The sequence below is a fragment of the Poromitra crassiceps genome, assembly GCF_964638095.1.
Source record: "Poromitra crassiceps genome assembly, chromosome: 13".
Taxonomy (NCBI): domain Eukaryota; kingdom Metazoa; phylum Chordata; class Actinopteri; order Beryciformes; family Melamphaidae; genus Poromitra; species Poromitra crassiceps.
In genome coordinates, this window is record NC_139644.1 from 35833348 (window position 1) to 35856860 (window position 23513).

Genomic DNA, 23513 nt, shown 5'->3' on the forward strand with positions numbered 1-23513 from the left:
ACATTTCTTGTTATTGATACATGCTACCGCACCCCCTCCCCCCGCCCACTGGCAGAGAGAATACTGACCATTTCCAGCTGTTTCTAAACAAAGACTCCTCATGTCTAGAAAGGTAAAACCGGAAAATATCCTGCTCTGGCTAGCCAGACATGACCCAAACTTCATGTTTAGAAGTGGCTAATTGAGGACGGATTGCGATCTGATGGGTCAAACCATCAGAGTGGTCGGGGATGCATTGTGGCCACATTGAACACAAGTGTTAATGCAATGTGTCCTCTCAATCTGGATACAGCAACTGTATGTGTCCTCTCAATCTGCATACAGCAACTGCATGTGGATTGAGAGGACACCCGTTTTGGGTAATCAGATTGCAAACTGATCACCCAACACACATGTTAATGCCAGGTGTGAATGAAATCAAGCTAATGTGGTCAAGCACTATCCGTCCGATTGCAATGTGATCACAGAAAACGCATGTTAATGCCAGGTGTGAATGGCCTCATAGAGAAGACTGAAAACCACTGGATTACATGCTGGCCTCGTGTCCACTGACCATCCCTGCTTTTAGCCAGAGGCTTTAAATAGATGCTTATGGGAAGTGCTGGCTGCTGTTTGGGCTTAGTAATGACTGAACAAGTCTTTTTCTAAAATGTGAAATGTTCAACCTCTATCATTTGGTCCTCTTAGTGCTAAAAGGTGCTAAGCTCTCAGTGCAGTAAAGAGTGCCTCCTGTGGTTAGGTGTAGAGAGGTGCAGTAAAGAGTGCCTCCTGTGGTTAGGTGTAGGGAGGTGCAGTAAAGAGTGCCTCCTGTGGTTAGGTGTAGGGAGGTGCAGTAAAGAGTGCCTCCTGTGGTTAGGTGTAGAGAGGTGCATTTATTAATTAATACACAGGACAAGATGTTACTATCCCTTGTGCCAAAATCCGAGGAAAAACACATTTAGAAGCCCAATCCAGAATAAAACAAGCTAAGAGGCTAACAAACTAATAAACATGACACAAATCACCAGTTACCTACCCTAGCCAACAGCAGTATGAAACATGTCATTGGGGTTTTCAAGTGGGCACCTTCCTTCACCGACGTTTCGTTAAGTTAGGCCCACGACACCTCAAGAAGGCTTAACGGTGTAATCCAGCGTCCTGGAAACACCCCCCTCCATGCTACCACCGCACAACTGCATATTACCTCACTATCTAAGCCTAGCTATCCAGGTCGGTTCGGTATGACATTCCTGACTACACCACCACTGTCAATGATTCAGCCCTGTTGATGCGGACCGTTAATCATGACCAACAACAAACAATCCCTAACTACACCACCACTGTCAATGATTCAGCCCTGTTGATGCGGACCGTTAATCATGACCAACAACAAACAATCCCTAACTACACCACCATCGTCAATGATTCAGCCCTGTTGATGCGGACCGTTAATCATGACCAACAACAAACAATCAATCTGACCTTAGCGAGCTCCCCAGCTAGCATGTTTCCTCCTTATCCACAGCCATTCACTTGCTCGTTCTGCTGCCTGAGACATGTTGCTAACCGCAAGTTTCAGGCTCCGTCCCCGAATGCCCAACTCAGTTAGTAAGGCAATAACGGACTTTGCCACAAAACCACGGCAGCCCACCTCCACAGGCCGCACTCGAGCCCTCCAACCTCGCTGCTCTGCCTCTGCTGCCATTTCAGCATACCTAGCTTTCTTGCGCTCATAAGCCTCCTCAACTCGATCTTCCCACGGGACTGTGAGTTCGATAAAATAAACTCTCTTCTCTACCTCAGACCACAGTAACAAGTCCGGACGTAGCCGGGTGCTAACTATATATGCTGGGATGACTAGCTGTTCATTCAAGTCAACCCTCATTTCCCAGGCTCCACCTACACTTAGCTGCCCTAACTTGTGCCTGACCTTAATTGGTCTAATCTTTTCTCCCTCACGTACAAATTTGATCTGTCTAGTCTCTTTGCTAGCAATTAGAGAATTTACTTCTAGCCGCTTTTCCTCAACTGCAGCTGCCAAACATTTCAACACCTGGTTGTGACGCCAGGTGTATCGCCCCTGGGAGAGACTGACCTTACACCCTGACAGTATATGCCTCAATGTACATACACTAGAACACAACGGGCAGGCACCATCCTCGCCCAACCACTGATTTAAGTTCTGGGGAGATGGCAGCACATCATAAGTAGCCCCTAGAATAAATCTAATTCTGCTGGCCTCCATGCTCCACAACTCTCTCCACTTCAACTTTCTCTTCTCTACACTCTCCCAGTTCACCCACTGCCCTTGCTTTGCCTGCGACACTGCCTTAGTACATCTTACTGCCTCCTCTTGCCTATGTACTTCTTCAACTACCATCTTCCTCTTTTCTATTACTGATGCCTTGTTCCACACAGGTTTCCCTATGCACAACCCTAAGCCTCCACGCCCATGCTGCACCTGACCTATGATATCCCTGTGTCTAAGAGCTGACTGTGCTTGCTGTACTGCCTCCTTTGGGTTCCACTTCCTCCCTGTTTTAACTGTGGGCGCTACACTCCTAACCACTGGATCCTTTGACTGAGTCAGAGTCATTTCCAGTCTAACCTTAGCACATTTGAACTCCTCTGTCAGGCTAGATAATGGCAATTCCAATATGCCTTTCCCATATAAGGCTACACTGCTTAGGCAGCGTGGGACTCCGAGCCATTTTCTAATGAATGAGTTAATCATCCTTTCTAGCTTTTCTACCTTTGAAAGGGGAACCTCATACACTGTCAGTGGCCACATCAACCGAGGCAACAATCCAAACTGCAAACACCACAACTTTAACTTTCCTGGGAGCCCTGACTTGTCTATACTTGAAATACCTTGAATCATTTCCTGCCTCACCTCCTCAAACTGTCCCTTATCACTGAGACTTGCATCATACCATCTTCCCAAACTCTTGACTGGTTTCTCTAACACTGTAGGCACCACCTCATCATTTATAACAAACTTCTTACCTACTACCCTCCCTTTAATGATTGAAATACTCCTGGACTTACTTGGCTTCACTTTCATTCTAGCCCACTGCAGATTACTATTTAACTTATCCAACAATCTGCTAGTACATGGAGCGGTTGACGTCATAGTCGTCATGTCATCCATGTATGCCCTAATTGGAGGGAGCCGCAGCCCTCCCTGCAGCCTTTCTCCACCCACTACCCATTTTGAAGCCCTAATAATGATCTCCATTGCCATGGTAAAAGCTAATGGGGAAATTGTACACCCTGCCATAATGCCTATCTCCAGCTGCTGCCAAGCTGTAGTGTACTCTGCTGTGGTAAAGCAGAGTTGAATATCTAAGAAGTAGGCTTTAACTAAGCTCTTTATACTACCTGGCACTCTAAAGAAATCAAAGGCCTCCCATAACAGACTATGCGGCACTGACCCGAAAGCATTAGCCAGGTCCAAGAATACTACATGCAGGTCTCTCTTCTCACGCCTAGCTGACTGGATTTGGTGCCAGATCATGCTGGTGTGCTCTAAGCACCCGGAGAAGCCGGGAATTCCAGCCTTTTGCACCGAAGTATCTATTAGCCTATTCTTTTCTAGATAACTAGACAGCCTCTGTGCCACAACACTAAAGAAAACCTTCCCTTCAACATTAAGTAGACTGATAGGTCTAAACTGACTTATCTCTAACGAGTCCCTTTCTTTAGGAATGAAGATTCCCCCTGCTCTACGCCACGCCTTAGGAATAACCTGCTTCTTCCAGACTACCTTCATCAGCTTCCATAGAAACTGCAACACATCTGGAGCACTCTTATACAGCCGGTAGGGGACTCCATTAGGACCCGGGGCTGAAGAGGCCCTTGCACGTCTCACTACTTCTTGAACTTCTTTCCACCTTGGTGGGCTATCATCACACTGGCTCTCTATTTCACCAATAGGTGGAATATCAGCTGGGACTGTCATCTCTCTAAACCTTTCCCTATCTTTGTGAACCTCCTCCAAATATTCCTCAAGCTTCTGCTTAGGTACCATAAGGCTACCATTCTTTTCCTTACTAAACAATGACTTCACAAATCTAAATGGATCCTTATAGAATGCTATTCTAGCTCTCTCTTTCTTTTTCCTATTTTTCCTAATGCTCTCTGCTCTTCTTAAAACTGCCAACCGATCCCTCACATCTGACTGCAAGCAATCAATGCCTTCCTTCTCAACCTCTGTAGCTTTCCTCCACTGCCTCTTAAGCTGTCTTCTCTCCTGGATAAGTCTATCTATCTCTTGTTGGCGCCTAGATTTAACTACCTCACCCTCTAGTTTCTTCTTTTTCTCAAAGACGCCAAACCTTTCCTTACCATAATCATAAATACAATCTCCCATTTTCTCCAACTTACTCTCAGCAGTTCCTTTAAGCTTCTCCAACATCCTAACCAAATCACTATTGATATCTTCCCACTTCCTACTTTCCGCTGCACCTGGCCACTTAACTCTAGGCTTCTGACCGCTAATCTTCTCCCTTTTTGGCTGGCTGGCCTCTCTGCTTTCCTCGGTGCTAGGACCTGCCTCAACATCAGGGGTGCTGATGTCCTGCGAGCTGTGGGTTACTTCCTGTCGCTGGACTTCACCCGACTGACTTGATAAACTTCTTAAGAAATAATTATCAATGCGGGGTCCCTGTGTTCCCTCTACCAAGCACCTCTTCCTGCCTTGATGGATTCTAAGGCCCCTCAAAGTTGTTACCTTCTGCCATCCACACAAGCAAACCTGACACTTCTTTCCATCTACATCTGAACTAGTGGCTTCCACTGACATGTTTTCCTTACTCATAGTCAAGTCCGTTCCAGAGTCAATAACCGTGTCAACCATAGGTGAGTCATCTTCCGCCCCCGCTCTCGCAGACTCTAGGGGTGTTTTTTCATAATTCTGTTTCGTAGCAAGTTTGGGTGTAACCAATGGGCCTATTGGCCTTGGCTACTGCCACAATGAGCAGCTAACCCATTGCAGCCCCGATGGGGTCTAATCCCTCCTGTCAGCTGTCTTTCCATGCTGTCACTAGGTCTTTCCCTAGTTGTCAGCTGCACTATTCACAACAGTCACTAGCCTAAGCTAGCTTTAGTATTAATTAATACACAGGACAAGATGTTACTATCCCTTGTGCCAAAATCCGAGGAAAAACACATTTAGAAGCCCAATCCAGAATAAAACAAGCTAAGAGGCTAACAAACTAATAAACATGACACAAATCACCAGTTACCTACCCTAGCCAACAGCAGTATGAAACATGTCATTGGGGTTTTCAAGTGGGCACCTTCCTTCACCGACGTTTCGTTAAGTTAGGCCCACGACACCTCAAGAAGGCTTAACGGTGTAATCCAGCGTCCTGGAAACACCCCCCTCCATGCTACCACCGCACAACTGCATATTACCTCACTATCTAAGCCTAGCTATCCAGGTCGGTTCGGTATGACATTCCTGACTACACCACCACTGTCAATGATTCAGCCCTGTTGATGCGGACCGTTAATCATGACCAACAACAAACAATCCCTAACTACACCACCACTGTCAATGATTCAGCCCTGTTGATGCGGACCGTTAATCATGACCAACAACAAACAATCCCTAACTACACCACCATCGTCAATGATTCAGCCCTGTTGATGCGGACCGTTAATCATGACCAACAACAAACAATCAATCTGACCTTAGCGAGCTCCCCAGCTAGCATGTTTCCTCCTTATCCACAGCCATTCACTTGCTCGTTCTGCTGCCTGAGACATGTTGCTAACCGCAAGTTTCAGGCTCCGTCCCCGAATGCCCAACTCAGTTAGTAAGGCAATAACGGACTTTGCCACAAAACCACGGCAGCCCACCTCCACAGGCCGCACTCGAGCCCTCCAACCTCGCTGCTCTGCCTCTGCTGCCATTTCAGCATACCTAGCTTTCTTGCGCTCATAAGCCTCCTCAACTCGATCTTCCCACGGGACTGTGAGTTCGATAAAATAAACTCTCTTCTCTACCTCAGACCACAGTAACAAGTCCGGACGTAGCCGGGTGCTAACTATATATGCTGGGATGACTAGCTGTTCATTCAAGTCAACCCTCATTTCCCAGGCTCCACCTACACTTAGCTGCCCTAACTTGTGCCTGACCTTAATTGGTCTAATCTTTTCTCCCTCACGTACAAATTTGATCTGTCTAGTCTCTTTGCTAGCAATTAGAGAATTTACTTCTAGCCGCTTTTCCTCAACTGCAGCTGCCAAACATTTCAACACCTGGTTGTGACGCCAGGTGTATCGCCCCTGGGAGAGACTGACCTTACACCCTGACAGTATATGCCTCAATGTACATACACTAGAACACAACGGGCAGGCACCATCCTCGCCCAACCACTGATTTAAGTTCTGGGGAGATGGCAGCACATCATAAGTAGCCCCTAGAATAAATCTAATTCTGCTGGCCTCCATGCTCCACAACTCTCTCCACTTCAACTTTCTCTTCTCTACACTCTCCCAGTTCACCCACTGCCCTTGCTTTGCCTGCGACACTGCCTTAGTACATCTTACTGCCTCCTCTTGCCTATGTACTTCTTCAACTACCATCTTCCTCTTTTCTATTACTGATGCCTTGTTCCACACAGGTTTCCCTATGCACAACCCTAAGCCTCCACGCCCATGCTGCACCTGACCTATGATATCCCTGTGTCTAAGAGCTGACTGTGCTTGCTGTACTGCCTCCTTTGGGTTCCACTTCCTCCCTGTTTTAACTGTGGGCGCTACACTCCTAACCACTGGATCCTTTGACTGAGTCAGAGTCATTTCCAGTCTAACCTTAGCACATTTGAACTCCTCTGTCAGGCTAGATAATGGCAATTCCAATATGCCTTTCCCATATAAGGCTACACTGCTTAGGCAGCGTGGGACTCCGAGCCATTTTCTAATGAATGAGTTAATCATCCTTTCTAGCTTTTCTACCTTTGAAAGGGGAACCTCATACACTGTCAGTGGCCACATCAACCGAGGCAACAATCCAAACTGCAAACACCACAACTTTAACTTTCCTGGGAGCCCTGACTTGTCTATACTTGAAATACCTTGAATCATTTCCTGCCTCACCTCCTCAAACTGTCCCTTATCACTGAGACTTGCATCATACCATCTTCCCAAACTCTTGACTGGTTTCTCTAACACTGTAGGCACCACCTCATCATTTATAACAAACTTCTTACCTACTACCCTCCCTTTAATGATTGAAATACTCCTGGACTTACTTGGCTTCACTTTCATTCTAGCCCACTGCAGATTACTATTTAACTTATCCAACAATCTGCTAGTACATGGAGCGGTTGACGTCATAGTCGTCATGTCATCCATGTATGCCCTAATTGGAGGGAGCCGCAGCCCTCCCTGCAGCCTTTCTCCACCCACTACCCATTTTGAAGCCCTAATAATGATCTCCATTGCCATGGTAAAAGCTAATGGGGAAATTGTACACCCTGCCATAATGCCTATCTCCAGCTGCTGCCAAGCTGTAGTGTACTCTGCTGTGGTAAAGCAGAGTTGAATATCTAAGAAGTAGGCTTTAACTAAGCTCTTTATACTACCTGGCACTCTAAAGAAATCAAAGGCCTCCCATAACAGACTATGCGGCACTGACCCGAAAGCATTAGCCAGGTCCAAGAATACTACATGCAGGTCTCTCTTCTCACGCCTAGCTGACTGGATTTGGTGCCAGATCATGCTGGTGTGCTCTAAGCACCCGGAGAAGCCGGGAATTCCAGCCTTTTGCACCGAAGTATCTATTAGCCTATTCTTTTCTAGATAACTAGACAGCCTCTGTGCCACAACACTAAAGAAAACCTTCCCTTCAACATTAAGTAGACTGATAGGTCTAAACTGACTTATCTCTAACGAGTCCCTTTCTTTAGGAATGAAGATTCCCCCTGCTCAACGCCACGCCTTAGGAATAACCTGCAGTAAAGAGTGCCTCCTGTGGTTAGGTGTAGGGAGGTGCAGTAAAGAGTGCCTCCTGTGGTTAGGTGTAGAGAGGTGCAGTAAAGAGTGCCTCCTGTGGTTAGGTGTAGAGAGGTGCAGTAAAGAGTGCCTCCTGTGGTTAGGTGTAGAGAGGTGCAGTAAAGAGTGCCTCCTGTGGTTAGGTGTAGGGAGGTGCAGTAAAGAGTGCCTCCTGTGGTTAGGTGTAGAGAGGTGCAGTAAAGAGTGCCTCCTGTGGTTAGGTGTAGGGAGGTGCCATTGGAGGATTAGCTGCACTTGAACAGTGCTTATTTGGAAAGTATATACAGCTGGCTTCATGGCACGCTACTTTACTTGACTTATTTGCATGAAGCTCTGCAAGTACAAACACACAAGAGCAAACACGTGCTGAGATTAGGAAAAGTAAAGACAGATTACAGCAGGTCTGTAGCAGTGCGGGGTAAACCTACTTATATACGGACACTAGTCATTTGTGTAAGTAGCAGGGGCCGGTTGCACAAAACACCCCAAGTTAAGATGTTCCTTAGAGTCCGAGTTAAGGTGTCCATCAAATAAAATCGGTTGCACAAAACGCCCTTAAGTCTTGTGCTTAAAGGACGGCTTTACCGTGGGGAATATGAATATACCGTAAATTCCGGACTATAAGGCGCACCGGTGTATAAGCCGCACCTTCAGAGTTGACTATTTTTTTCTTATATAAGCCGCACCGGTCTATAAGCCGCGGGTGTTTTGATGTTTAATTACCATATGTAAGGCTTCGTGCACAGAGGGGATTGTCGGGAAAGAGATGGCTGTTTGGGGAAGCTCCCATTTATTAACATTTCAACAAAACAAAAGTCAGGTCACTAATCCCCAGACAAAATCACACATTGTGAGATGCTTAAAAATCACCATCGGCGGGAGCTTTACTCCAGATGCTGTGCAGCCAAGAACACAAGTGAAATTCGTTCTCTCGTGACCTGTGGTTCTCAACGTGATGGACGATTCACCTTTCTTGTTAACAGTCCTAGTGAGAGGCAGGTCGAACGTCAAAGGCACTTCATCCATATTTATGATCTGCTCCGGTCCGATGGAATATTCCTTGATCTTTCTTTGTGTGAATTCGCCGAAGTTTGTAATTTTCTCCTGGTAGTCGGGAGGGAGTTGCTGACACAGTCGTCCGCGCCCTGACGGACAGTCCCTTTCGTCTCGGGTTTGTGCATGATCCTTTGCTACTGCTGCTGTTGTTGTTGTTCCTGTCTCGCTACTGTCTCAGACATGGCTTTCAGGCTCAATCGCCGCCATCGTCGTAACACAGCCAGTTCTCCATCTTTTGAAGCATGATGTTAGATTACAACGAGCTAGTTGTGTGGCTTAGCCTTCCAAAATGTTGCTGTTAGTTTTTTAGAATGTAATACATAGAATTGGGAATGTTACATTCAATTTCATTCAGACTGTCTTTCAGGCTCAATCGCTGCCTTTTTCCCCCCGGAGCGAGGGAGGAGGGAGGGTGTTTTACCGTAGTGGCTGAGAGAGAGTAGTGGCACAGTGCTCCAATCAGGTCGCGAGGCACATTTTTTGCAACATCATCCAATCAGGGTCTCGCTCTCATAATGTCTGTCTTGCTCTCGTTCTGCCTCATACCAACATCCATAGATTTTGGAGGTTCCCGAGTGGCCGTTTGCTGGAAAAATCCATAGATAAGCCGCACCGTTATATAAGCCGCAGGGGCCAAAAAAGGCCAAAAAACGGGAAAAAAGCCGCGGCTTATAGTCCGGAATTTACGGTATATCAATCTCACGCCCCTAAGGTTTTAGAATCCGTTGAAATATTTTGAAATTGGAGCTTCACTGCCTGACCTATCAGGCATCTCTCACATTTTTAGGGAAGCCGGATGACGCGTTACGCGTCACCCGGCTTCCCTCCCCGCTTGCGGAACTTGAGCACCTATGAACTACAAGTCTTGTGAGCCATGGTCCCGCCTCTAGAGGTCCTCCACGCCCCTTCAGAGCTCTCGACGAAAAGCAAAAGGCAGCCATCTTTTCAACCGCCTAGCCTGCTGTAGCTAATATTAGCTTCCCATAGTTCCTTGCAAAGAGACCATTATCTCGGGAACGGAAGCACTAATCGACACGGGACTGGCGGCATTGGAAAGCTCGTCAAATTTTACATCTAGTAGTAGGTGAGTTGAAGTAACGAAATCAACGCTGAGCAATGTACCCATTTTTACACATTTTTACAGAAAATAGTTACAACATCAGATGCGCGTAACTCCTACGAAAATGCCTTAAAATGCATGAAAAAAATTTTATGAAGACATCTCCCGACATATATACTACCGTTTACATTTGGTGCAATTTGGAGGCAATTTTATTTTCGATTTATTTCTTCTTCTTTGTATCTTTTATTGTCGAAGCCTTCTTCTTCTTCTTCTTCTTTGAGTTTTATGGCGGTTGGCAAACATATATGTGCATTACCGCCACCTACTGGAGTTTGATATCAGCCAAATGCCTGAGGGGTGGGCATGAAAACGAAGGCCACGCGAGCCCAGTGCATTGTGGGAAATGTAGTATTTCGGGTCCCCGCACCCACCCCTCCCCTCCACCACCCCCCCCCCCCCCCCCCCCTCCACACAGAGTGGATTTCTGGTGATATCTCTAGCGGGAAACAACCAATTTCAAAAATTTCAACGGATTCGAAAACCTTAGGGGCGTGAGATTTAATATATATTCATATTCCCCACGGTAAAGCCGGCCTTTAACACATTAAGTGCCATAGACGACCTAACTCGTCTTACATAATCCAGCGCTTGAGTGCCAAGGACGAGCTAACTCGTCTTACATAAACATTTTTTTTTTTTGACGGTGGGACATCAATCAACCCCTTTTACATCTTCGAGATAACTATTGGAGCAAGAGAATGTGTGTAATCTATTTTACCGACCACTAAGTGGCGACAGAGACAGAGAGAAGCCACAGCCACGGGACCCGTGGACCAAAAGCAGCCGCCTCCCGCGGAAATGGCTTGGCGATTTTACAGTCAGAAACGAAGGAGCCTCATTCTCATACTGTAGGCGGGGACGCTTCGCGCTGCTGCGGTGGGGGGTTCCAGAAATGGACTGGGTGAGCAGCATAAAGCCTAGAGTCGCACGGGGCTTAATCGGGGCTCTCAAACCCAAGAGACAGTGAGACCTATCCACACTCGCTGCCAGGGAGAGGCTGCTCAACTCGCTGGAAACTCCCAGCAGCACAGACGGAGGGAGGAGCCCGGAGACACACACACAGAACGGACAGAGATCCCCTCCCCCCAGAGCCGCGGAGCAACGCGCGAACACACACACACACACACACACACACACACACACACACACACACACACACAATACAGTATACAGACTCGCCCAAAGGCACCCACAAGCACAGGCAGGTGACTGTTCTGCTGAGTTTCACAAAACTGCGATTATCTCAGCTTGCTGTCTCATACGCTAAAACCATGCTGTACTCAACGGCTAATATCTACATAACTACTAACTCTGCAAACTAACTCTTTTAGACAGAGAAAGCACACATTCTATTAGTTATTTTTAGATGATTGGTGTTCACGAAGTCTTAACAGAAAACAGATCCTCGGCTGTTGTAAAATGAGCCAGAATCCTCAAAAAAAAACCTGGCACAACTTACCTACAGGATTGAAAAAATGGCTGGCACTCAATGTGTTAAGTTTGAGTTAAAATGTTTTAACCTTCAGGAGAAGGCACAAGGCTGTTTTGTGCAACCGGCCCCAGCAGCAGCCTAGATGAAATGCACGGCTGTGCAAAGGAAGCGTATAGTTTGGCGTGGGGCATGTCATGATGTGTGGAATAACGTCATCCTCGTTGCTTTGGGACGGAGCAGATGAAACCCTGTCATCGTAATGACATGTTTGTAGCTGTGATGTCATGTTTCAGCTGGGGGGGGGTAAATGAGTGTATGAAGGGAAGAATGAATGAAGATGGAGGAGAAGAAGTCAGTGGATGCAGAGCGGCGCTCACCTTGCCACGCCGCCATAGTCCAGCCCCTCCTCCCCCCTGAACTTCACCATCAGACGCTTCTTCAGGTCTTTAGGCCTCATCTTCATTATCTGCCGATACGACTCCTGAAGACGCACACACACACACACGCACGCACGCACACGCACACACACACACACACACACACACACACACACACACACGCACACGTCAAGTTACTAGTCAACTACGGTCCATTTGGTAGTTTAGATATGTTAAAAAAAACACACACACAGACACACAAAAAACATTTGACTAGTGGATAAATCAATGGCAGCCACACTGGACCGTAACTTTTTGAGGCCATTTACACCTGGCATTAACATGCGTTTTCTGCCATCAGATTGCAATCAGATTGTATTTTATCACTTCAGCCTGATTTCATTTACACCTGGCACTAACATGCGTTTTGGGTGAACAGATTGCAATCCGATTGCTCTCCAGCTCGAACGTCATCACGCGCGCCCCCTGAACATGTGCATGCATGTTTGCATACATGCACAGGGAAATAGTTAAGCTCAAATGCACAGTGAACGTCCCCTTCACCTGGAGAAAATGATGGCCGATCACCCAGCACTGCATCTATTTCTTTATAAAAAAGGACACGTTGGCCTACCCCTGCCACTTTTCTTGTTCTTGTCCTGTCTGTAAGCCAGTTTCAGGTGTTTCATTTTTTGCTGACATTGTAGCCAGGTCCTGTTGTGGCCATTCTCTGCCAGTTTCTGAGCCACTACTTCATAAATGGGTCGGTCACAATATGCACTGTCAAGTTTAGCTTGTATACTTTCGTCAGACCAAATTGAAAGCAGGTCTCCTCGTGACTCCATCCATGAGCGTCAATATCATCCATAGGGTTAGTTCTCCTTTCTAGCTGTTAACGTTAGCGCGTAACGCTAGCTCTGGCTGTGTTGTTCTTTCTTTGTGCCAACTAGATAAACACTCGCGGGCGAGGACGTATTTCCGTAATTTGCAATGTAGTTTCAGCAATCCAGTAGGTGGCGGTAAGGCAACATTTTAAGGATGCCAACCGGCATAAAACTGCAAAAAAGATGAAGATTATGTATTGTACTTCATCTTTTTTGGCTGGACACAGTGGCAGCACGCGTCGTGTGGCAGCCTGATGATTGACTAGTCTTGTGTTTAGTTGAGCAACCGGCGCCCCCTGGCAGGGGGGGCCGGGAGGCACCAGCCCCTGGCAGGGGGGGGCCGGGAGGCACCAGCCCCTGGCAGGGGGGGCCGGGAGGCACATTGCACCCACCTCGAAGATCTCCTCGCGGGACACCTCGATGCGACAGTGGCCTGCCTGGGGCTGCTGCAGGGACAGCTCGTGCCGGAGCAGCTTCAGCTTGTGGACCAGGTCTCTCTCGTAACGCACCGCCACGTCTCCTTCGCCCCCGCCGACGACCCCGCCGCCCCCCTCCTCGCCCCCCACCTCCATTGGGGGCGCTTGGGAGGATTCCTTTGCTTGAGAATGCTGGCTGGAAGAGGGAAAGAGAAGAGGAGGAGGAAGAAGAAGAAGAGAGAGGAAGAGATGGATAGAGTGCAGACAGAAAGTGTCAAAGAGATGACAGGTGCAAGACGGCCAAAAATAAGAGGAGAGAATAAGAGAGAGACATGATGGAAAGTTAAGAGAATGCAGTTGACAGTGACAGCGTAGTGAGTATCAGATTATATCATGTATATTCCCCATTGAGCAGCTAAATCTACTGTAATCCCACATCTCTATAAATCACATGATTCATGATGGTTAACAGAGCTGATTATTGTTAGTAGGTCATATTCAGATCGGGTCAGTGTTGAGCATTACAGTTACGGTGTCACAGATTAGATTAACAACAGATTTGTCTTGTAAACTGGTGATTCTGTATGGATGTGTGCTCGGGTGGGTCTGTACAATCCAGATCATTTTTGCATCGATAGGGTTCTGCAGTTGGTGCGTGTGTGTGTGTGTGTGTGTGCGTGTGTGTGTGTGTGTACCTGATAATAGTGTGTAGGCGGGGGTCTGTGAACTGCGTGGTCCGGTTGTTGTGGTCCACAAAGTAGATCCGGCCCGACACGGTGCTTCGGACCTCCCAGCCCACTGGCAAAGGGCCGAGCTCCTCGCAGCTCACACTGGTCAGGTCCCTGCACCAATAACAATTCACCACACTGAGCCTTAGGCCAAAAGCAACCGGTCATACTGAGCTTTCAACCAATAGCAACTCAACTTAGTGAGCCTTCAACCAACAGCAAGCCACCTTTAGTGACGCTTGAACTAAAAAATAACGACATTTGAATTATGCCAACCGGTGAGCGTCACCTCCAAGGACCAGAGTTAAAGTAAAGTAAGCAGCGCACCTTTTTATAATCATTCTATTCACTTTGTTTGCCTTCTCCTTTCACTTTCAGGCCTCACCAGGCCTCTCTCCATCACTCCTGACCCTACATACCATTTCCTTTTCTAAATCCCTCATACAAACCCAGACTCAGGCCCTGAGGCCCACAGGAATAAGCAGTGCATTTTCTCTGCTTATTTCCCCCCTCTTAATCTGTTGGGTGTAATTAACCTGGGATAAAATGGAAGACATCAGTGGAAGGATGCTTGTTTAAATGCACCAGAGACCAGCAGGCTGTGGTCATCATGTATATGTGTTTTGGTGTATAAGGAAATACTAACCAGGAAGTGAGGGCCTTTTTTTTTTTTTTTTTCTCGAAGGGGCCTCTTTGTGCACGTGGAAATGAGTGGAATATTTGTGTCAGCAAACAATCTCATGATCACACCATGTATGATCACACATGAACAACTACAAAGACAATTTATAGAGGAATTGTTGACGAGCTCTACAGCTAATATGTGAATTGAATTGAAAGTGAAATTACCCCATCATAAACATAGTAGAGCTGTCACTTTTTATTCAAAATTCGAATTTTACTTTGAATGTGGGGGAGGGGGGGCATGTTCGAATGTAATTGACCTGTTCGAATTATTTTTTTTTTTTAATAAAAAAAAAATATATATATATATATATATATATTTTTTTTTTGTTTGTTTGTTTTAATTAACCAAAATTAACCAACTGCTGCTTGCTGGTAATGTTAATCCCATGTCAGAAAAAGTCTCCAGATTTGTCGCGTTAAGTCTCTTCTGAGAAAGATTGTCTCCAGGAGGGTCTGAAAAGTTGTCTCGAGTTGGATGCAGCCAAGTTTGTGAGGCAGTGTTGTGACTGTGAGCATCCAAGCTAATCGCGCGACTGCATAATCGGGCACGTCGGGCCGATGCCCGGTGGCCTGGCCTGCAAAAAAAATAAAAAATAAAATAAAATAAAATTTAATTAACCCAAAAACTTCGAATATATTCGAACATTTTGCGGGCAATTAAAGTTCGTTGGAACTTTATTTTGGGAAAAAGTGACAGCTCTAAAACATAGAGTTAATAGCAATTATTGACTGTGCTACTAGGAAGCAGTAAGGATGAATCTTGGTTAGAGGGGTGAGGGGGGAGGCGGGGTCGGTAAAATCTACGAATCAGGTGAGAGATGAGACAGAGGTGAGTCAGAGGACAATATGGGGATAAGATGAATTACAGAAACAATTTGTAACTGTTTGCCATCCATGTGTGTTTGAACATTTTGCCCTTTGATGTTTTTGCTAGGTACTTAATACTTTTCTGGCACAAGATTCACAAGATTTGGAAGAATACAATTTGTAGTTCTAGTAACTGCTAGGGGTGGGAATCACCAGATGCCCACGATACGATACTGAAACGATACTTGAGTCACGATACGATAGTATTGCGATACTGCGATATTTTCGATATTGCGATATATCGATATTGCGATATATTGAATATTGCGATATTTCGATATATTGCGATTTCTTACTTTTTCAACTGCAAATGATGTCCCCAAAGGAAAACTTTGTCAACATCTGGTTTATATAAGAACAATTTTTCAGTCTGTACATCTGACTACAACCATTTTATTGCAGCAACATTGTCAAGTAGACAGACCAACAACTTTCATAAAGTCATGTCATAGTTGCATGCACCTGACAAACTGAACTGTTTGTTACAGTCTACTTACAGTCCACCTTAACTGGATGTGTGTGTGGACTACTGTACTTATGTAGTTTTTGCAACTTCACTTCACTTACACAAAACATTTTGTGCAGCCCATTCAGTAACTGGGGAATTTGTAAATGACTGTTATGACAAAACTGTTACTGTTAAAACAAAATGAAAATATGCTACCGTTTGTTTACTGCTGGCCTTGGAACTAAAGTTTATAGTAGCCCGGTGGCCTGGCATGGCCTGCAAAATTTTTTTTTTTTTTTTTTTTTTTTTTTTTTTTTTTGCAATATCGATATTTGGCGTCCAAATATCGATACGATATCGTCAGGCAAAATATCGCGATACTGTGGTGTATCGATTTTTTCCCCCACCCCTAGTAACTGCAAATATTAACCTGTAAATCATCAACATAGCGAGATTTCCAATATTAGCACGAAGAAGACTTTTTGTTGCATTCTTATCTACATCCTATTCTTCTGCTGCTGCCATGACCCAGTTTCTCCTCTGGGTTCATTTAAATTTAATCTGATCTCTCTCAGGTTAAGGCTTGGACTAGGCATACGTGATGTTAGGAGGTGTGTGATGTTAAGATGTGGACTAGGCATACGTGATGTTAGGAGGTGTGTGATGTTAAGGCTTGGACTAGGCATACGTGATGTTAGGAGGTGTGTGATGTTAACACTTTGAGTGCCACGCCCTTGGGCAAAAGGTTGCTGTACTGTGCCACATAGGCCGCAATGCATTTTAATATAGCCATATCATTTTTTGTGTTCCTCTTATATGGACAACCAATAGCCTCAATGAAACTTTGAACCCTTCTGTTTCATTTAAAAAAAAAAAATGTGTTTATAAACCGTTCCATTTTGGAAATACACCCCTCTGAAAAAGAGTGTTTTCGACCGAAAAGAGCATGCTGAAATTAGTTTCTGAGATAATCACATCTTTATGTTAGAAAGGCGACAGAATGAATTCTGCTTTGAGTTGAACAAAATGCTATAGCTGAAATGAAAGGTTAGAATGTCTAGTTTACCTGCGGGAAAAAGTATGTCAAAAGAATGTGTTGTTTATTTTCTACAAATATTAGTATACAGCTTGGTCTAACATCAAAATGCTCACTTTCATGGGGTCATGCTGGATGTTGAAGTCCATATTTCCACAAAGAAAGAAGATATCAACTTTTTTTTTTTCTGGATGAAACTACACATTCTAAGCTTTCATTTTTTGTGTAACATAACAATATTCAAACACAAAATTTCCTGCATTGTTTTATTTTCTTGAAAAGAACCTGCGTGCGCAGACCCTACACCTTCTTGCTGGTCTTGATTTACTGCTGGTGGGCATCAGATAGCCTATTCTAGCTTGTTTGCTCATTATGCATCGAGCCTGCTGCCTGGGTGTGTCAGTGTACTGTGAATGGTTGTATGCTGTAGTGGCCTGCGTGCCCCACCCCCCCCCTCCTTCTCCTCCGTGGTGGGAGGAGTATCTCTGCTGCGTTTGCTCTGTTTGATCTGCACTGAAAAAGTCCGCTGCCTGCATCCCCCTGCTTTTTTACAGCGTGTCGCCAGCTCCCAGCTGAGAATAATGTAATTTTTCAGAAAGACCCTGGTGTCGCCGTGTCGGCAACTAAATCATATGGATGGACTATCGCAGCGGACACGGTAGGGGCTCAATTATGGCAGCAGATGACTGCTGTTCACAGGCACAGCTAACGGTATGCACGCTTCATGCATATCATTGCGATTTCCGTTTCCTCATCACTTCTTCTATCTTTTCTCCTGGCCTTTGTCTAATCGGGAGGGCACTGTCGCCACCTAAGGGTTCTGTAAAATAGGTTAGACACATTCAATAGCTCCCATATTGTAAGAGGCGATGTAAGAGGCTTAGATCGACATTCCCCCGTCAAAATATGAATTTGGAGTTATTGACGCCATTTGGCGTCGCTGGCAGCGTACGGTAAATTTCTCTTGACGCCATATGGCATCGCTGGCACTCAATGTGTTAAGGCTTGGCCGCCCCGACTACTGTAGCTCAGGAGGTAGAGCGCGTTGTCCACTAATCGCTTTGGATCAAAGAGGTCGGTGGTTCGATTCCCGCCTCCTCCAGTCTGCATGTCGAAGTGTCCTTGGGCAAGATACTGAACCCCAAATTGCTCCCGATGGTGTGTAGGCACCCTGCGTGGCAGCCTGCCGCCATCGGTGTATGAATGGGTGAATGTAGACTACCTACTGATTGTAAAGCGCTTTGGATAAAAGCGCTATATAAATGCAGGCCATTTACCATTTACCATTTACTAGGCATACGTGATGTTAGGAGGTGTGTGATGTTAAGGCTTGGACTAGGCATACGTGATGTTAGGAGGTGTGTGATGTTAAGGCTTGGACTAGGCATACGTGATGTTAGGAGGTGTGTGATGTTAAGGCTTGGACTAGGCATACGTGATGTTAGGAGGTGTGTGATGTTAAGGCTTGGACTAGGCATACGTGATGTTAGGAGGTGTGTGATGTTAAGGCTTGGACTAGGCATACGTGATGTTAGGAGGTGTGTGATGTTAAGGCTTGGACTAGGCATACGTGATGTTAGGAGGTGTGTGATGTTAAGGCTTGGACTAGGCATACATGATGTTAGGAGGCGTGTGATGTTAAGGCTTGGACTAGGCATACGTGATGTTAGGAGGTGTGTGATGTTAAGGCTTGGACTAGGCATACGTGATGTTAGGAGGTGTGTGATGTTAAGGCTTGGACTAGGCATACATGATGTTAGGAGGTGTGTGATGTTAAGGCTTGGACTAGGCATACATGATGTTAGGAGGTGTGTGATGTTAAGGCTTGGACTAGGCATACGTGATGTTAGGAGGTGTGTGATCATACCGTGGTATCCGAGGGTCGTGCCAGGTGCTGACGCCCGTCTGCGTGTGAAGGAAGTACACCTGGCCCTGCACTGTGGTTCGCTGTTCTGTTGCGAAGAGAAACCAAAGAGAGAGGAGGTTAAACAAACGTAAACAACAAAGCACACACGAGACAATCCGTTCAGTTAAAAATGGATTACCGAGAAGAATGACAACATTTGGACGGAGAATAATTAGGCCGCATCACGAGCAAAAAACACAACACACAAAATAGTCATGCTTACCGTATCCCTCGGGCAGGTCAGGTGACTGGTGCCCATGCGGTCGGTTTTGGGGCGTGTGGCCGTGCCCTCTGGAGTCCTGGCCTCTGATTCGCTGTGTCTGTAGGCGGCTCTCCTGACTGGGTGAGTCGAGGCGACAGTTCCCGCCCCCCGCCGCGCCAGTGGTGTCCGAGTAGGGCAGTGGCTCTTCACTGAAACATCCCTCAAACACGGGCCTACAGACAAACACACACACACACACACACACGCACACAGACAGACAGATTAGACAGAAATCCTCTTTCCTCTGATTCAATGCAACCACATGATGCTGTACATGTTGTACTTTGAGTAAGAGAAATGTGGAGAGAGTCAAACAGACAGATGATGACTATGACTAAACTCTAGATCCTGCAACACACTCACCCTCTCTCTACCCTTCATCTGCGGGACTCTGGAGTTCCGTTTGTTAAAAATTAGGCCAATGCGTAACAGTTTTGAACTGGATGAAGTTTTATATAACTCACTTGTTTAGAGTAAAATAGACCATATAAAAAGATGTTTTTTGGGCGTGATTGACAGGTCGCCTGTCCAGTGATCGCACAGCTCGCTGATCACGGACTAATAGCAGGCGGAGCTGCAGCTCTGTGAGAAACCCCTGGTCTCACGCAAGCTGCACGAAAACCAAGATGGCAGCGGCCAAAATGCCAAACTGGAAGCTTCAAAACGGGAATCAACAAACCAATGAGTGATGTCACACTCACTATGGCTATCTTTTTTTTTACAGTCTATGGTCGGGGACCCGAAGCGGGTCGCGGGGCCACTTATAATGGGGTCCCACATGACACAGAGCTTAGAACTTAAGAGCCTAGGTGCCACAACAATTAAATGATGGTCCTGGAGCCACCTAACATCATTATTTCCCGGCTGATAAATATCACTGGTACTCGAAAATTACAATAACTCAATAAGCACTGATTGTGATGTTAACCCCATCTTTTAATCTAAATGTGACAGTTAAGTGAGTGATGCAACGTGATCATCGATGAAAGAAAATTATGTGACAACCAGCAAGTTGTTCTCTAACTATCAGAAACTCACCCTTCATTTTCTAACAAGCCCCGGCAGTCCACTACAGGGCCTCCGCTGCCGATGCGGTCTCGCGTCTGTAAGCTCACTAGAAACAAACAAGTGGTCAAAGTGTGAGGAAAGGAGAGATAAGCCACAGAGTGAAAGAAAACAGTGGTGGTGAGAGGGATACATGCACAGTACGTACCTACTATCTGCCCCCGCACCGCGTCGCTGTCTGAGGGGTTCAGCTTACATAGATCTAGACGTTGGTCTGGAGAGAGAGAGAAGACCGGTGGAAAAGGATAAGACAAAGGAGTAGACAACGAAAGGATGTGACACCAGTGCGGGTCATGTGACACCAGTGCGGGTCATGTGACACCAGTGCGGGTCATGCGAGTTATGTGTATTTAAAAGCAGAGGGCGAGACCGAGAACGAGAGACTCACATCCCGTGTCCTTTAGCCTGCTGATGGCATTTGAGAGCAGTCGTATGCAGCCCAGGAACCCTGCTCCCTGTCGTTTATGGATCTTCTTGTGGTTCCATACACTGATGGTGATGGAGTCTGTCTTCCCAATGTAGCTGAAAAAGAGATGTACCATCAGGGCCTGCCAACCTACAGCTCCTGAATACTATTTGTGTCAATGAGAGAAATCAAACGTGTGACATATCCACTGTCGCAACACAGATGTCTGATAGAATTGTAATGGACTTTTTGGAGCTAAACAGATATAGCTGTTGCCACTCAGAAAGCAGGATATCAATCTATCCATAGGCTCTTTCACACACCGACTGTGTTGGGGAAGTGTGGTGCAGGAGACTCACAGGTCATAGTTTGTGTAGTGTTGGAAAGTGTGGTGCAGAAGACTCACAGGTCATAGTTTGTGTAGTGTTGGGAAGTGTGGTGCAGGAGACTCACAGGTCATAGTTTGTGTAGTGTTGGAAAGTGTGGTGCAGAAGACTCACAGGTCATAGTTTGTGTAGTGTTGGGAAGTGTGGTGCAGGAGACTCACAGGTCATAGTTTGTGTAGTGTTAGGAAGTGTGGTGCAGGAGACTCACAGGTCATAGTTTGTGTAGTGTTGGGAAGTGTGGTGCAGGAGACTCACAGGTCATAGTTTGTGTAGTGTTAGGAAGTATGGTGCAGGAGACTCACAGGTCATAGTTTGTGTAGTGTTGGGAAGTGTGGTGCAGGAGACTCACAGGTCATAGTTTGTGTAGTGTTGGGAAGTGTGGTGCAGGAGACTCACAGGTCATAGTTTGTGTAGTGTTGGGAAGTGTGGTGCAGGAGACTCACAGGTTGTAGTTTGTGTAGTGTTAGGAAGTGTGGTGCAGGAGACTCACAGGTCATAGTTTGTGTAGTGTTGGGAAGTGTGGTGCAGGAGACTCACAGGTCATAGTTTGTGTAGTGTTGGGAAGTGTGGTGCAGGAGACTCACAGGTCATAGTTTGTGTAGTGTTGGGAAGTGTGGTGCAGGAGACTCACAGGTTGTAGTTTGTGTAGTGTTGGAAAGTGTGGTGCAGGAGACTCACAGGTCATAGTTTGTGTAGTGTTGGGAAGTGTGGTGCAGGAGACTCACAGGTCATAGTTTGTGTAGTGTTGGGAAGTGTGGTGCAGGAGACTCACAGGTCATAGTTTGTGTAGTGTTGGGAAGTGTGGTGCAGGAGACTCACAGGTTGTAGTTTGTGTAGTGTTAGGAAGTGTGGTGCAGGAGACTCACAGGTCATAGTTTGTGTAGTGTTGGGAAGTGTGGTGCAGGAGACTCACAGGTCATAGTTTGTGTAGTGTTGGGAAGTGTGGTGCAGGAGACTCACAGGTCATAGTTTGTGTAGTGTTGGGAAGTGTGGTGCAGGAGACTCACAGGTTGTAGTTTGTGTAGTGTTGGAAAGTGTGGTGCAGGAGACTCACAGGTCATAGTTTGTGTAGTGTTGGGAAGTGTGGTGCAGGAGACTCACAGGTCATAGTTTGTGTAGTGTTGGGAAGTGTGGTGCAGGAGACTCACAGGTCATAGTTTGTGTAGTGTTGGGAGGTGTGGTGCAGGAGACTCACAGGTCATAGTTGGTGTAGTGTTAGGAAGTGTGGTGCAGGAGACTCACAGGTCATAGTTTGTGTAGTGTTGGGAAGTGTGGTGCAGGAGACTCACAGGTCATAGTTTGTGTAGTGTTGGGAAGTGTGGTGCAGGAGACTCACAGGTCATAGTTTGTGTAGTGTTGGGAAGTGTGGTGCAGGAGACTCACAGGTCATAGTTTGTGTAGTGTTGGGAAGTGTGGTGCAGGAGACTCACAGGTCATAGTTTGTGTAGTGTTGGGAAGTGTGGTGCAGGAGACTCACAAGTCATAGTTTGTGTAGTGTTGGGAAGTGTGGTGCAGGAGACTCACAGGTCATAGTTTGTGTAGTGTTGGGAAGTGTGGTGCAGGAGACTCACAGGTCATAGTTTGTGTAGTGTTGGGAAGTGTGGTGCAGGAGACTCACAAGTCATAGTTTGTGTAGTGTTGGGAAGTGTGGTGCAGGAGACTCACAGGTCATAGTTTGTGTAGTGTTGGGAAGTGTGGTGCAGAAGACTCACAGGTCATAGTTTGTGTAGTGTTGGGAAGTGTGGTGCAGAAGACTCACAGGTCATAGTTTGTGTAGTGTTGGGAGGTGTGGTGCAGGAGACTCACAGGTCGTAGTTTGTGTAGTGTTGGGAAGTGTGGTGCAGAAGACTCACAGGTCATAGTTTGTGTAGTGTTGGGAGGTGTGGTGCAGGAGACTCACAGGTCATAGTTTGTGTAGTGTTGGGAAGTGTGGTGCAGGAGACTCACAGGTCATAGTTTGTGTAGTGTTGGGAAGTGTGGTGCAGGAGACTCACAGGTCATAGTTTGTGTAGTGTTAGGAAGTGTGGTGCAGGAGACTCACAAGTCATAGTTTGTGTAGTGTTGGGAAGTGTGGTGCAGGAGACTCACAGGTCATAGTTTGTGTAGTGTTGGGAAGTGTGGTGCAGGAGACTCACAGGTCATAGTTTGTGTAGTGTTGGGAGGTGTGGTGCAGGAGACTCACAGGTCATAGTTTGTGTAGTGTTGGGAAGTGTGGTGCAGGAGACTCACAGGTCATAGTTTGTGTAGTGTTGGGTAGTGTGGTGCAGGAGACTCACAGGTCATAGTTTGTGTAGTGTTGGGAAGTGTGGTGCAGGAGACTCACAGGTCATAGTTTGTGTAGTGTTGAGAAGTGTGGTGCAGGAGACTCACAGGTCATAGTTTGTGTAGTGTTAGGAAGTGTGGTGCAGGAGACTCACAGGTCATAGTTTGTGTAGTGTTAGGAAGTGTGGT

At 46.3% G+C, this 23513-nt stretch overlaps 1 protein-coding gene across 2 annotated transcripts in view; it reads right to left on the reverse strand.

Moving 5' to 3' along the window:
- Positions 1-23513, reverse strand: part of smurf1 (SMAD specific E3 ubiquitin protein ligase 1) — a 47973-nt gene that overhangs the window by 9354 nt on the left and 15106 nt on the right. The window contains exons 4-11 of one of the 2 annotated variants that reach the window (XM_083648650.1): positions 20659-20792; positions 20419-20484; positions 20244-20319; positions 19167-19378; positions 18905-18989; positions 13967-14113; positions 13248-13467; positions 11972-12075 (exon numbers count right to left, since the gene is read on the reverse strand). In XM_083648650.1, coding sequence (XP_083504776.1) covers positions 11972-12075; positions 13248-13467; positions 13967-14113; positions 18905-18989; positions 19167-19378; positions 20244-20319; positions 20419-20484; positions 20659-20792 — 1044 coding nt within the window. Of the gene's footprint in view, positions 1-11971; positions 12076-13247; positions 13468-13966; positions 14138-18868; positions 18990-19166; positions 19379-20243; positions 20320-20418; positions 20485-20658; positions 20793-23513 lie in introns of both variants that reach the window. The other variant, XM_083648649.1, reaches the window with a different exon arrangement.